The following is a 14,989-nucleotide window of genomic DNA, read 5'->3' as shown; positions in this document are numbered from 1 at the left end:
ATTAATCAGCTAGACTTTAATGTCCTCTAATTTTGTTTAGTGAATATATATGACTCACTATTTTTTATATAGAGAGCATATTAGAATCGTTTTTCTTTTAAGATTGATAATTGATTGTATAATTTATATAATTTGGTATTATGTTAATTAATTTTTATATTTCTTGTAATTATCTTTAACCATATAAAATAAAAATAAATTAAAATTTTTACTTCAAAAATGTTAATATATATATATATATATATATATATAACAAAATATGTTTGATGTTCTACCTTTTAAGTTAGTTATACTTATTTAAAAAGTTATTTACAAAGTTAATCCTTAAAAAGTTGCATAAAAAGACAATAAATATAAAAATATGGGAATTCAATTTAATATACAAAATCGATTTAATATTCATGTATAAGAATTTTTATAGATAAGGAAATCAATTATGAAAAGTTAACACCATTCAATCGAAACAATCAGTTATTAGTAGGATTTTTAGAGAAAAAGAAATCCATTATGATGATTTAACTAGATTTTGACCCGCGGTACACCTCGGGACTATTTTTTAAACTAAAATTTGAAGTTGTATATTTTTTTTTAGTGTAAGATTATATAATTGTATTTGATTGTTAATTGTAGGATATAAACCTGCAGTTTACCACAACATAATTTATTTTTACATGGTCATAGTTTAATCAACTTAACTAAATATATCTAATATTCTTATATTCATAATAGTAGCAAAATAATGAAATGATGATTACCCGTGTAACACAATTTAATGATAATTACCCGTGTACAATGATAATTGTTATACTCTTCTTCTCTTCCTTGGCATCGTTAGTGGCATTGATAATTTTGGCATCCTCATTCCTTAATTTTTACTGGAAAACAGAAACCCTAGTGATGATGATTGTGATCAAAGAGGAACAACGAATCTCCAAAATTCAAAATTTTAAAAGAATCAAAAAGTTAAAAAATCAAATCTTGGGAAACCACGATGAATGTAAACAATTAGTGATTGGACCAACGGAGGCGGATCTAGATGGTGAAGGAACCAGGGCAGAGCAGCCATTAACGATGCCAAGAAAGAGGAAGGAGATTCTCGCAGGCGGATGTGGTTATAAACATTAAAGTTTTCCAATATTATGAATAAGGCTGCTAGATCATATTGTTAAAGTGTTGATTAAAACTTTGATGGACCCGGGTTCGATTCTGGAGTCTTACCTTTTTAAAAAAAAACGAAATTACAGCATGAAAACTACGTAGTTTTGATATACGATGCCACTTCATTAAGGGGGGTGTATTGAAACAATAATTTTGGATGATTTTATGAGATTTAAGAAATTTAGAATTTTGATAGATTTTAGGGAAGTTGATATGATTTATGGTAAAATTCTTTCAAATCCCACATAAAACCATGAGATTTGGATTTCTGTATTTTTAACTAAACAAATCATCTCAAATCTTTCAGAATCCCTAAAATTTATTAAAATCCAAATCCACAAACTGTTTTGAATAACAGTGGATTTTAAAGTAGATTTAAAATCATCAGTTCAATAACAGTGAATTTCAGGAGACTTTTTAAAATCCATGATTAAATAACATAGAATTTGTAACTTTTATACAAATCACTTAAAATGTCAAGTTGAATTTTATTTGAGTATAGTTAGAAAGTAGCACCGAGAGTTTGTATAGGTATAAATTGACATTTTTGATATTGTACATGTCGGAAATGGCCATTTTTCCGTTTGATTGTTTTGTGTCCAGATGATTGACACTTGTTATGCGTGCTATTATTTGAATAATTAAATATTTATTAATTTATTGTTTTTTTTATCAACAATAGAATATTAATTTATTGTTATTTTCAGTTTTTTCTTATTTTAATTTAATTTAGTGAAAAATAACATTATTGGTCGTGTGTACTGTATACGTTGGTTTTGGGAAAGACAATTTTTTTTTGTCGTCAATTTTATTACGCAAAAGCTAAGGAAAAAAACTTAAATAGAATGTTTTTGCATCAATTTGAAACTGTCGTTAAAATATGTACTCCCTTCCATCCGTTAAATGACGCTAGTTAAAATGAAGCAAAATAATTTAAAGTCAGGTCAATGACACATGACAGTTTTGTAACTAACATTAAGTTTTTCAACTCGGTTATTAAGTGACATCAAGGTAAATAAAAACTGACGCTAAAAGCCTTCTTTTTTGCTGCCCGATGGAGTATAAAAAGATGAGATGCTAAAAAGACTTATACTTTTATTTTTATAAAACATTCACAGTTATTATTATAAAAAATATTCTTATGTGTAGTTCATCAGCATTTCATTTCATATTTAGTGTCACATTCATTGTATTTTTCTTTGGTGGTCTTTGCAAGGCTAGTCGGCATGTAAATGTGGACATCATCAATGATATTGGTCCAAATCTTCAATTAGGAGTATACTGCAAATCGAAAGACGAAGATTTTGGAGCACATTATTTAGCTCCTCATCAACATTGGGGATTTCAAGCAAAACTCAATTTTTGGGAGACCACTCTGTACTTTTGTCACTTTCAATGGAAAAATGGAAGTCAATCTAAATGGTTTGATATTTTTGATGCTAACAGAGATTATCGTATTGGTATATGTCAAGATAATCCGTGTGTTTGGAGTATAAGACCTAAGGGTCCATGTAGATTATTAAAAGGTAAGGAAAAATGTTTTCCTTGGAATCCTCCTGCTATTTGAATACCATTGTAACAAGGTTTCATCATATTTATAAGCTAAAGAATAAAAAGGTATTATTTTCTTTTTACTGAACTAACATAGTAACACTTTCCGTTTGCTAAGCCTTACATGACATAAAATTTAAACATTATAAAAAGACATAACATCATATACACTTACACGTTAAACAAAAGATGCAAACTGGTTGGTTTAAGAACCAAAGTTTCATTTGGACCAAGTTCGGATTAAGAATGGGCTTTTGATGTCGACCTGCTTCTCGGTTGTGAAAGGTAATTTAGTATGGATTTGATACTAATCCTGCTGTTTTTCTAGAATAGTATAGTAAAGAATTAGGGAAATTAAGAGCCTTGTAGATACTGAAATAAGTGATTAATCATCCAGACCATACTGTCCTCTTTTCTTTTTTGTTTTTTTTTTTTTTAATTTGGATGTGGAATGTTTCGAGCAACATTGATAGATAAAGCAAAATATCAAACTCTTTCTCCCTTTATAAAGTCATATCAATTAGTAGCTAGAAAATGTCAAAATCCAGAGCAAGAACACACCCTAAAGCCGATTGGGTCATAATAAGTTGACTTAACCCCCGAGGAGAAGACTACCAACAGAGAAAGAACCTCCTAAACAAGTAGATCAGATCACTTACTTGTTTATTGTCGTCACATTAAGAGCATCCCTCAATTAATAATAAGTAACGGTTAAACGGAAGAGGCTCCAAAACGGTTTGGTCAACAAAACATCTAATGACAAGTCTCAGAATTTTATATAGCCAAAGCGAGATAATTTAGAGATTTAAAAGACTGTATAGAAATTTGGCCATTTGGCAAATTCACCAATACTATGATTATTATGATGTGAAAGGAAGAAATGAATATTTGAAGGCACAATTTTTGTTGCTGTTTAGTAGATAGTAGTATAATAAATCTTCATCACGCGTAATCGACCTAATATAGTAGTAACCTATACAACTTCAGTACATTGGGACAGTAAGGACAAAAACAAATAAGAAACAAGAGGTACCTTGAAAAGAATTTAGTTCATTTTCTTTCTACACATTCAAAGATAGAAAAAAAAAAACTCCACAGCTTTAAAGGGAAGCTTTACTTTTACTTTTTTTTTTTTTTTTAGCTTTCTTTTGTTTTTTTTTGGTTTCTTCTGTACCGGAAGAATTGAGACTGCGTGTGTATGATACATGTCTTGCTCCCTTCACAAAATGGTGCATGTGCAGATTACCGTCTTGGGTGCTTTATCAACCTTCTTCTCTGTTCAATCAAAAACAAACATTCAAGTGTTAAGTTCGAATTCATCAACAACGTCTTCGAGTTTTCATGACTTCGTCAAGATTGTTTATAACAAACAAGATGGAGAAAAATCTTAAAGATTAGCAACGACTATTTTCAAAGTGAGATCCATTCTCTAGAAGATTTGAAATAAAAAAAAAGTAAGAGCCATCGTCTAGCAGGTTTGAATAAACGAATGTCAGTCAAACTAATTGTTGACCCATGACGACGACCAGTAATGAATACAGGCTATTCTTTTCTCTCATGGCATGCCTTTGGTAGGCTTACAGCTGATTTTGCTTTCTTTCTCACTAAGAAAAAAAAAAGAACAAAGAGCACACCAGAAACCTAGGAATGAATTGTAGATGAGTATCTTTCACACTCTGTGAAGACAAAAATAGGTAAGACCACTAACCACCAGATGCATCTACGCTGATAGGAGGTTGATTGAGTCAGTAAAGTATGCTTCTAGAAATAAAAAAAAACAATGTACTGATCCTAGTCACTTGTGCAAAATCTAGTTGATGAACACTATTATGAAATTTGACCAGCCTAGTAGTATGACTAGAGGTAGATGATAATATTATATAAGAAGTAAGGTTGAGCCATATAACAAAGATCAAAATCCATACAAGTGACAAGATAAATAACACAAGAATTGAGAAAAAAAAAAAACTGATGATATACAACAAGAGAGGTGGGTTTTGGTTTAAACATAGAAGAAGAAGAAAAAAGAGAGGTACCTGTTTTGGATTTAGCAAGAGAGGGCTGTACAACAACATGCATCACAATGACTCCACCAGCAATATCTCCAAATGGTGTCTTACACTGTCCAACAGTCTTAGTGTTCTCCAAGATCTTACCTGAGCTGATCAGCTTCACTTCGTTTATACCCTTTGGAACAACTGTTTTGCCTAAAGATTAAACCACACAAAAAAAAAAGTAAACGAGCATTTTTAAAGAAGCTGCAACTCACAACAAATGATACAAAAGACTTAATATTTCTCATACTCTTACAACTTCAAAAAATTGAACTAATCATCAACATCTACAGCTCTAAAGTTTTCCCATTTCTACCAGAAAATTGCAAGATTCAGGGACAATCAAAAGACGTAAGAAAACCCTAAAAAACAAACCTTTGGGCCAATCGGAGACGACCCTCTGCTTCAAAAAATCAACAGTAGACGCTGCGGAATACCGAAAAGGTCCGATGTCAGAGCCATCGTACAACCTGAATTTGATATCTATCGACTCTTCCTCCGGCATATCCGTCGTTGACTTCTCTCTCTCTTTCTGACTTCTTGATAACCGCCTAAAAACCCCAGCTCCGATCACCAAATCCCGCTTCTCAAAAATGAAAAACCCAACCACCGAACACAACTCTTTCAGATCTGAAAAAAAAAAAAAACGAGAATCAGAGCTCTCGCTTCGATTGAGATATAGGACCAAAAAAAAAGAGGATTATAAACTGAGAAGAAATTCAAATACAGAGAGAATTGTAGCTTCCGATCTTTTTTTTGATTAGAGGAGGTGTGATGAAAAAAGCGCTTTTTAACCAAAAACAAAGAAGGCTCTCAAAGAGTCACCACCAGCACCAAATAACCCCAAAGTTGCCTTCTCTCAACTCAAGCCGACGGTTTTCACCTTTTTCTTTTGTTTTTGTTTTGCGTCGTCACTTCTACTTCTCTCTCTCTCTCAAGCCGACGTCTTCTACTTTTTATCGTCCTTCTCAAACGCTGTCGTTTTATTCGAATTTAAGGTTTTTTACCCCCTGTTAAAGTTAAACTGTTCCCACCATATTTTTTTCTTTTTTTCTAGAATTGGCACTATGTTTTCCGTAGGTTCCAAATCTTTTTAATAGTCTTGTCGAACATAATTGAGATATGGGTATTCTTTGTGATAAAAATTCATATTTTTGATGTATAAAAAAGGCCTTTTTTAACTTTTTTTTAAGAGGGGAATACACCATGAAGTCATGAAATTTCAATTATCACAAAGTATCTCAAGTATTGAGTTGTCCATATTCATACACTAACTGATTTAATTTTAGCCTACAATGATCCTAACACCGTTAGTTATTCATTAACTCACGATGGAGACGCTCCAATACTTATTATACTAGAATATAACCCGTGCTCTAGCACGGGTTGAAATTTCTTTTGTTTATTATGTAATTTTTATTCAAAAACATCATATATGTGATTATTTTATTTATTTTAAAAGTTTTTTTGGATGGAATACTATGCCAAATCATATGCTGAATATGAATTATGAAAATAACATATATTTTGTAAGAACTATTCTAGTAGATCTAGATAATTAACCCGTGGCATACCGCAAGTTAAGTTGTGTGATAAAAAATTAATTTATTTTTTTATTTGATTTGTTAAGTGTTTAAAATTATACATTATATTTTGATTGTTAATATTGTGAGTTAACCCGTAGTATACCGCATATTAATGTAACGTATGTTTGTCAAAATCATCTTAACCGAGAAAAAGCCTACGATACAACATTATTCTAAACTTTAATTTAATCTGAGAAATCATATTTCTTGAAATTTTAACCTTTGCTCATATAATCTTGGAATTATTTCATATTATAGTGACATATTATTGATTCGTGCTATAACAAATCAAATTAGAGTGTTTATAATTTTTAACTTTTTGATCTATCATATATTTATGATATTTTTAAAAATATCAAATTAAACTATTTTAAAATATTTCAAATTAATTTATTTTAAAAGTTTAAAATATATTAAACTATACAATTCAACAAAGAAATATATGAAATTGAATTTAAATATTCAAATTTTGATCCGTTACTCAGTTAAAATTTATTTTTTAAAGAATAATATTACTAAAGCTTGAATATTTTATGGATTGAACAATTTTTTTGGTATGAATAGAGTGTATTTCGGTGAATGAAAATGTCAATGATTTATACTAAAAGTTTGGAGGAGTGTTAGGTAAAATATTATTTCGTTTTTAATTAATTTTCGAGATTTTATTATATTTTTTTTCTTTAATTTCCTAAAAGTATATATGGCCTAACAGTATATGATTGTTAGAGATTTTATTTCTTTTAAGTTGTATTATTCTTGGGATATTCTTTTTAAGTGTATCTATGTATAAGTTAATCCATATAACCTATTTTGTAACCAATTAATGAATCAAATAATAACAATAACTTTATAACTTATAACTATTATATAGTCTACCAAAAAGAAGTTGTGTACTTCCGAAATATTAAATAGGGGATACATACTTAAAAGGGAAATTACCTAGAATATTACATAAAAGTAGGTTTATTACTAGACTAACACGTTGAGATTTTCGACTTACTAGAATAACACATAAAAGTTTGATTATTACTTCTAAACCAGGATTGTGTATTTTATTACGGTTTATGCTATTTATAATTAAATTTGGTTGAAAAAAATCATCAATATCTTGGGTGCAGCCGTAGCCTCAAAAAGATGCAGATCTTCGTGAAAACCTAACGGGGAAGACCATTACGCAAGAGGTCAAGTCATCTGACACCATCGACAATGTGAAAGCGAAGATCCAAGACAAGGAAGGGATCCCACCGTACCAGCAGCGTTTGATTTTCGCCAGGAAGCAGCTCGAGGACGGCCGCACTCTCGCCGACTACAACATCCAGAAGGAATCGACGCTTCATCTCGTGCTCCGCCTCCGTTGTGGTGCTAAGAAGAGGAAGAAGAAGACTTACACCAAGCCAAGAAAATCAAGCCAAGAGTGACGAGAAAACTGTCAACGCCGCTCGTCGATATCGAGACCGTCAGAAAATGTTTGAGTCTTCTTTTTTTTTTTCTTACTTAATTGTCTTTGTTCTGGTTTGATCCTATCTTAGAGCTTTCTTAGGTCTCTCTCTAGATTATTTCCTTGATTGAGCTTCAATAGATGTAACTTAGCTTTCAACGCCTTGGGGTTATTGTGATTTTCAATTGAACTTTCCGATGTTTTTGTATTGCTGATTTGATTGTTGTTCATATTAGTTCGATAGCTTAACTACTTCTGCTGGTTTGATTTTGGTTCTTGAGTCTTTGTTGTTGTTTCTATGTGCAATTTCTAGTTATGGCTTCCATCTAACATTTGATTTTGTGTTTGTGTTGTTTGGATTTAGTCAATGCTGGAACCAACAAGGCTGCATCAAGTGGCACATCTCTCAACACCAAAAGGCTTGATGATGACACTGAGAACCTTACTCGTAAGTCTTATCTTTAATCACTTGCTTTACTTATGGTGAATTGATTTTCCTAATGGCTATAAAGATTAGATAGTGGTAGTCTCAGGCTCTGTAATCTGGGAAAATGAGGTTCTATGTTTGTCCTGGAATCATAAGAGTTTAGTTCTTCTGTTGTATTACCTGAGTTTTAGCTATGAGGAACCTTTTATGTATTGATATTTTATCTTGATGATAGAGTTTCATATATTGATTATGCAATTGTGAAATATATGAACTTGCTCAGGTATTTTATTTTCCCCTCTTGTTAATGCTCTATCAACGTGTGCCAACTGAGCTAACCCAGTAATCTCCGGGCTTGTTCATGCTCTTAAGGTGAGTTTTTTTTTAATTCACGATATGATTTGGGTGTTATGAGTCTTATGACTATATGGATATTGGGTTTTAGGGATTGATTTGATTATAAGAGAACTTTGGTTTTTAGGGATTGTCTCTGCATCTTAGTTTGATTGGTTTGTAAAGTTTTGTGACATCTTTTTTTGTTTGTTTTATCACATAGAGTTTATAGAGTTTGTGACTGATCTTGTGTGTGTTTGGTTTTGAAGGCACAAAGATTGTTTGGGAATAGGTGGATTGAGATAGCCAAAGTGGTCTCAGGCAGGTATATTGGAAACCAACAGATATAAGCTTTAATGGTGGACCAAGGTTATTATGGATATGAAATTAGAGACTTCATTCTTGTTCTTTGTGGTTTGTTGTGTAGAACGGATAATGATGTGAAGAACAGGTTTACAACACTGTGCAAGAAGAGAGCTAAGTATGAAGCCATGGCTAAAGAGAACAAGATCGCTTGTTGTGTGAACTCAAACAACAAGAGACTGTTGTTCCCAGATGGTATTAGTACACCGAGAAAAGTCGAAAGTGAATCTCCTCTTACTAATAAAATGAGGTGAGAAACCTTGTTTTGGTTTCTCTTGATTGATTCCAAAGAAGAAAGCTTATTTTGAACTGTTATATTGACATATATAGTGGTCATGTTCATTTATCCAGGAGAAGTCACATTCCGGATCTTACAGAGATCAAGAGCTATGGGGATAGATCACATATAAAGGTTGAATCGGCTATGAATCAACAGACTAGACCTCCACTTTCGGTAGTATCCCACAATGCTGCAGGTATCAATGGCATGAAAGAGCAGAAACTAACAAGCAATGCAAAAGAGAGTGATGGTGCGCAAAACTCTTATTCTTGCTAATCCTTATCTTGGGAAATAGATGTGAGTTGAGATGCAAACAGAGAGAGTCTTATTCAACTAAGTTGTGGTTTTGGTAAATAGGTGAGGATAAAGGTACCCAAGAGGTGTTTCTTAAGAAAGATGATCCAAAGGTGACAGCTTTGATCCAACAAGCTGAGCTTCTCAGTTCATTGGCACAGAAAGTTAATGTAGACAACACAGATCAAAGCATGGAAAATGCCTGGAAGGTAAAACAATGCACGATTCATTTTGTTCTGTAACTTGTAAAACTATTAGCTAAAATTGAACATTATGTTGGATGATCCTTTGTGAGCTTTCTAATAACAAAAGCAATCTCTCTTGTTCCTAATGCTTCCAGGTCCTACAGGATTTCTTGAATAAAAGCAAAGAAAATGATCTATTCAGATATGGAATCCCAGATATAGATTCCAAAGGTCTTGATGAGGACTTGAGGATTAGTAATGAAGATAGTCAAACATCTTGGAAGTTCAGAAATTACTTTTTTTTTTTTTTTAATATAATATATGGATGATTGTGGTTTGTATGATTCTAACAGCCAGTAATGTCACTTATAGGCAACCTGATCTCCATGATTCACCAGCAAGCTCTGATTATAGCTCAGGATCAACCGTAATGCCTCCTCATCCTTCTGATGATAAAACTCAGCAACCCATGCCTGATACTCAGACAACAACATCGCAGAAACAAAATGACGGGCAGTTACCACAAGCTAAAGTGATTGTGCCTGATGTAATAACTGTGGAACATGTGGATTTACTCACAACATGTCAGGATGTCCTAAAGAACCCTAATGAGATTGTTGTGCCTATGTCGGGTGACGAAGAGTTTCACTCCCCTGTTCAAGTCACTCCATTTTTCAGATCTCTAGCAGCAGGCATTCCTAGCCCACAATTCTCTGAAAGTGTAAGCTTTTCCATATACTTATAACGTGAGTACCTTGAAATGACCATTTGGTTCAGCATTTTGTATGGACGCATTTTCTAAGTAATAAAAAAAAATCGATTTGTCGTTTGCTTCAAAACATCGTCTTGTTCTTGTGTTTCTTCTAAGTGTGTCTGGTTTCCCCTCACTTGGCTGATTTGTTGAGTCTTTTATCTTTGTGCGGATTCTCCTTAGATAAAGCCTCAAAACCGGTTACTCAATTCACTTTCATCACCACCACCTCGACACTTCCATAAGTCGTCTCGTACTAGTGTGCTCACAAGTGCGGTGTGAGTCCATTCTTGTAACACTCCCTCGCATTTTCAAGGAAATCAAAAAGTTTGTAGGGTACTCAATCAGAAAGTTTGTGACTCCATAGTTGTCCAGTTGTACTCTCATATTCATAGTTGAACTTTTGTATTTTTTCGTATATCCAATTGGACTATAATATAAATTATTAATTAGCAGTTGATCACAAGATTTATCAGTATTAATGAGCATATACAAGGTTTTCATAACACAATGTTCATAAAAGGTTGGGTTTACCTCTTTTGCTTCATTTGAGGTGATCACTTATTAAGTCTTCCTTATACTTTAAAGAGTGTTTTATGTGAAAACGATAGTATATATTAGAAAGTGATAAATTCTTGTATTGTTGATTAAACATGGTTATTTAATAGTTCAATATGTAAAGAAATTCTTATAAACCTTAATTATCATTTTCATATTTTAAATATAAATGCAAATCTAAATATATATTTAGTTGTACCTAGTTGAACTGAGTATTATATATTTATGTTATCTAAATATTACCCTCTATAGTTAAAATGTAATTTTGTATGGTTATTGTTCATTACCTCTCGAAAATATGATAAATAAACAATTACGAATTACATAGGTTGTTCTAGTAACATCTCTTACTTGTTCCATTTCCGGTGAACAACAACGACAATATTAGCTAGGGTTATAGAAGAAGATATGTTGAAGATGACTACAAAATTACAATAATATTGTTCATTAAAACGGATTTATGGACCTACGCTAAGCAAAAGAACGTTATGTACGTACTCTAATCTCAAGAACATTATGTATGTATGCGTTCATATGTACATACACGTTTATATGTACGTACACGTTCGATTTTAGGTTTAATGAACCCGAAATTACCAGAATATCCTCGTCTTCTACCTCTAACATACGACTGAAAACCCTAATTTTCCCTGCCTCACTTTATTTTTTCACGACTTATGTCTATTTTTTTGGTTTCACTTGTGGGTTTTTTACTCAACTATTATAGATTTTCATCTCAACATCTGATTTCTAAGTTAAAAACCTATAAAAAGTGAGTTATATAGATTTTCGAACAGATATCTAGCTCTTCCATGGATGAACCCAGAGGAAAGATTAACGAAACAGAGTAGGTAAAAGACGTTTGCTCCGGCCGACAAACAGAATACGATTGATGAATCTGCTACAAACGTTATTACATGAACACCATAGATCGGAAGAACAGCAAACGTGTTTAGATCTACCTCCAATAAGTCTATTGCAACGCTAGACTATCTTTGACAGCTCAAACAAATTCGTGTTATTCTGGTAAGACTTTACAGCTGTCAAAAATGCTTACTAAATCTACCACGGACAAGAAACCTACCATCACACTCCGAAAACTATTTCAAAAAAACAAACAAGTATACCAAAAATATCTGAAACGAGAGAAAGCTGTCGAATAAATCTGTCGCAACAGGCCATCAGTCTACCATAAATATCTTTTGGATCATATTGACTGTTGAAGGTGTACGTCAGATATTTTTGGTACACTTAGTTTTTGATACACATATACGTCCACCGATAAGTGTACCAACACTACAACTAAGTGTACCATCTACGTCGACGGCAAAGTGTACCAGCACTACAACTAAGTGTACCAAAAATATCTGACGTACACCTTTAATCAGTCCACGTGTATAAATCTACCATCAAAGGATCGGTAGACTTAGTCCCAACTTCCAATGTTTTTTTTTTTCTAATGGCATTAGCCGTAATTACGTTTTTTCCCAACACTAGTTTCAGGGGTAGTATAGGTACAATGAGTTAGTATAGTAATAACAAACAATTGTATGTTACTTTTGTAATAAGGAAGCTTTTATGCAATATTCTAGTAACTCACCCTACTTAAAAACTCTTTTGTCCAAAGTCCAAACTCTTTTTATACATATCACTAGTGTGTATGTGTATCCATTTACACCACTAGTGCTTAATTTAGTTTCTTTATCATTTTCATTTCATTATATTTATACATATCTTTTAAAAAGGAAAAAGATACATTCGATTACCTTCTTTTCTTTTTTGGGTTTAATAATAGAGAATTTGATGAGTAAGTGATGATAATGCGTCACTTATTCTCCCAGACAGCAAAGTCAAGGCCTGAATAAGCTAAAGCATAACTAGGAGGAACGAGAGTTCCCAAATCTAGCTTTGGCCCTATCTTCATAATAACCTTATCATCGATCATAGCCAAGTAGAGATCCGACTCTGCTGCTTTTATCGTAACAGAGCTCGTGCTACCAATCCCATTTCTGTTCCTTATCGCCACCAACTTTGATATGCTCTCTTTTAGTCCCCATTCCATGTAATGATTATAAAACTGCAACAATAAACAACATCTCAATTATAACAAGTATATTTTCATTTTCTATCTATCAAAATCTATAAACCAAAACTACATACTAAAAATGGATATAAGGAAGTGATTTTTGAGACTTACAATGCAAGGAGTTCCCGGATGAGTAAGAATATAAACGTATCCAAGCAAGACTTTATCAGAAGGGAAGACCCACGTTCTGAAAGTGTCGTGGTTTTCAATGAATGTAACCGCGTTCCCGGGCATGGTTCCAATCAGACCAGGCGGTTTTCCCTGCGAGTCTTTTAGTCTCCAAAGCTCACCTTGGACTGCTGACTGTAAGATCCCTTTCGTTGTGAAGTCAAAAGCTGTCAAGACACCACCACCCGCTTCCTCTATCCACTGTTTGAGACCCGACCTATGCTGGTCCTGATTATAGTCCAGTTTCCCATCTCCTCCATATTTCATATGGTCCCAATTCTCACCCACCGCAAAGTCCGGTGAAGTATTCTACGTATCCAGAAAAAAACAGAGGAATTAACTATAGAGCTCTCTAGTGTGAGTAGATGATCATAAAACATAACTCTAGTTACTAACCTATGTCTCTTATAGTATTACTAGCTAGTGTTGGTCCGATATGAGTATCCGTATCTGATTACTTACCTGAACGTATAGTTTGGTGATGGAAGATGCATAACCTCGAACGAAATCAAATCTCCAACCGTGGAATCCGATATCAGATTTAAGCCAGTTCATCCATTCCGACAACTCTTTCTGAACTCTAGGGTTAAGGTGGTCGATGTCTGGCGCCCCGTTGAAGTCTCCTCCGGTGTCGATGTTTCCGGTACCGGGAAAGTTAGGGTCATTGCGGCAGACGAAAGAAGGATCCCAATCAAGACGATCATCAGAAGTCCCTCCTTCGAAATAGCAGTAGCCACATTTATCGTCTTTACTCACACCTGTCCTGTGGTTGATCACTATATCAGCCACAGCTTTTATTCCTTTTTGGTTAAGTGCTTGGATTAGTGATTTCAACTCTGTCTCTGAGCCGTATTTGGAGCTCTTAAGATCGTATAGCTTTCCTGGTAAGTACCCTGAGAGTTGAATTTGAAGACGGAGTGAGTGTAAAGAGTAATTAAAAGAGTAAAAGAAGAAACAGTACCTTCAGGAGCAACGGATTGGGAAGAAGGAGGAAGCCAAATATGAGTGGTTCCAGCTTTGGCTATGTCGTCGATGGAATTGTGGATAGAATTGTAAAATCCTCCTTCTTTCTTCCATGATTCCCAATTGAAACTCTTTTGTCGTGTCACAAACAATTGAAAAAACAAAAACCCAATTAGTGAATGAGTCTGTGTTTGTATGTAAAGAAGCAAAAGTGTTACTACTTTTTACCTGAAACAGTAAGGTGGAAAACGTGAAGGTTGGGAAGACGATGAAGAAAAGAAGACAAGTGAAGAGTAACGCATGGAGAGAAGTCATTGTCGGATGGTTTAATTTGCTTCCTCTCTGTTTTGTGTGTGTGTTTTTTATATTGAGACGCTGCCAAAATCTTGTAGAGTTACGTAACTTAAACGATACGTCCTTGTCATATCTGAGTAAATTTCTTCTACAATCTGTTTTTTTCTTGTGGATTAAATTTGAATACATTTCCAAGATTTTAAGACCAAAAAAAAAGTCTGCTCTGTCTGATCTTAGCTCTAACTAAATCTAATAAGTCAAGTTTGGTCTCCCTTTGGCTCCGTTTGTCACATTTGAGTGAACGGTTGAGATTATTCTAGGAAAAACAAAATAGTAGTAGTATGTCTGTCTATTCGGCCAAAATATGTTGTTTGGGCTGTTAAAAATATGATTGGGCCGTAACGTTAACTTTTCCTAGAAGAATTATAAAGCCCAGAGTTTAAACATGTTAGGGCAAATGAGAGAATTAAGAAGATCTTATGAATTTATGATCAAGTTAG

At 33.4% G+C, this 14,989-nt stretch overlaps 3 protein-coding genes and 1 pseudogene across 6 annotated transcripts; 2 read left to right on the top strand and 2 right to left on the bottom strand.

Annotated features, from left to right (window-relative positions):
- Positions 1–2,255: 2,255 nt before the first annotated feature.
- On the top strand, positions 2,256–2,794 carry LOC104733319 (S-protein homolog 20 pseudogene; annotated as a pseudogene). The gene has a single exon (XR_015574559.1). The product of XR_015574559.1 is annotated as an S-protein homolog 20 pseudogene (transcript).
- Positions 2,795–3,609: 815 nt separating this feature from the next.
- On the bottom strand, positions 3,610–5,876 carry LOC104730943 (membrane-anchored ubiquitin-fold protein 3). The gene is made up of 4 exons (XM_010450191.3): positions 5,491–5,876; positions 5,139–5,393; positions 4,746–4,916; positions 3,610–3,984 (listed from the first exon to the last, which is right to left on the bottom strand). Exons 2-4 carry the CDS (start codon positions 5,266–5,268, stop codon positions 3,929–3,931), a joined length of 357 nt encoding a protein of 118 aa, XP_010448493.1. The 5' UTR covers positions 5,269–5,393; positions 5,491–5,876; the 3' UTR covers positions 3,610–3,928.
- A 1,518-nt stretch (positions 5,877–7,394) lies between these two features.
- LOC109129836 (transcription factor MYB88-like) lies at positions 7,395–10,888 on the top strand. 3 transcript variants are annotated; one of them, XM_087478496.1, is made up of 10 exons: positions 7,414–7,815; positions 8,152–8,235; positions 8,498–8,586; positions 8,817–8,872; positions 8,975–9,160; positions 9,262–9,440; positions 9,548–9,693; positions 9,825–9,952; positions 10,042–10,390; positions 10,604–10,888. In XM_087478496.1, the coding sequence occupies exons 5-10, from the start codon at positions 9,039–9,041 to the stop codon at positions 10,700–10,702; spliced, it is 1,023 nt and encodes a 340-aa protein (XP_087334622.1). In that variant the 5' UTR covers positions 7,414–7,815; positions 8,152–8,235; positions 8,498–8,586; positions 8,817–8,872; positions 8,975–9,038; the 3' UTR covers positions 10,703–10,888. The 3 variants fall into 3 exon arrangements, with proteins under 3 accessions (XP_087334621.1, XP_087334622.1, XP_087334623.1); XM_087478495.1 differs by lacking the exon at positions 8,498–8,586 and having other exon boundaries at positions 7,395–7,815; XM_087478497.1 differs by lacking the exons at positions 8,498–8,586; positions 9,825–9,952; positions 10,604–10,888 and having other exon boundaries at positions 7,435–7,815; positions 10,042–10,508.
- A 1,705-nt stretch (positions 10,889–12,593) lies between these two features.
- On the bottom strand, positions 12,594–14,712 carry LOC104730942 (alpha-amylase 1-like). The gene is made up of 5 exons (XM_010450189.3): positions 14,424–14,712; positions 14,194–14,326; positions 13,695–14,125; positions 13,176–13,541; positions 12,594–13,055 (listed from the first exon to the last, which is right to left on the bottom strand). Exons 1-5 carry the CDS (start codon positions 14,676–14,678, stop codon positions 12,804–12,806), a joined length of 1,437 nt encoding a protein of 478 aa, XP_010448491.2. The 5' UTR covers positions 14,679–14,712; the 3' UTR covers positions 12,594–12,803.
- Between the last annotated feature and the right edge of the window lie 277 nt (positions 14,713–14,989).

Source organism: Camelina sativa, chromosome 12 (assembly GCF_030686135.1).
Source record: "Camelina sativa cultivar CO46 ecotype springtype chromosome 12, ASM3068613v1".
Taxonomy (NCBI): Eukaryota; Viridiplantae; Streptophyta; class Magnoliopsida; order Brassicales; family Brassicaceae; genus Camelina; species Camelina sativa.
The sequence above is the reverse complement of the archived record's forward strand: the minus strand, read 5'-3'. Positions and strand labels throughout refer to the sequence as shown.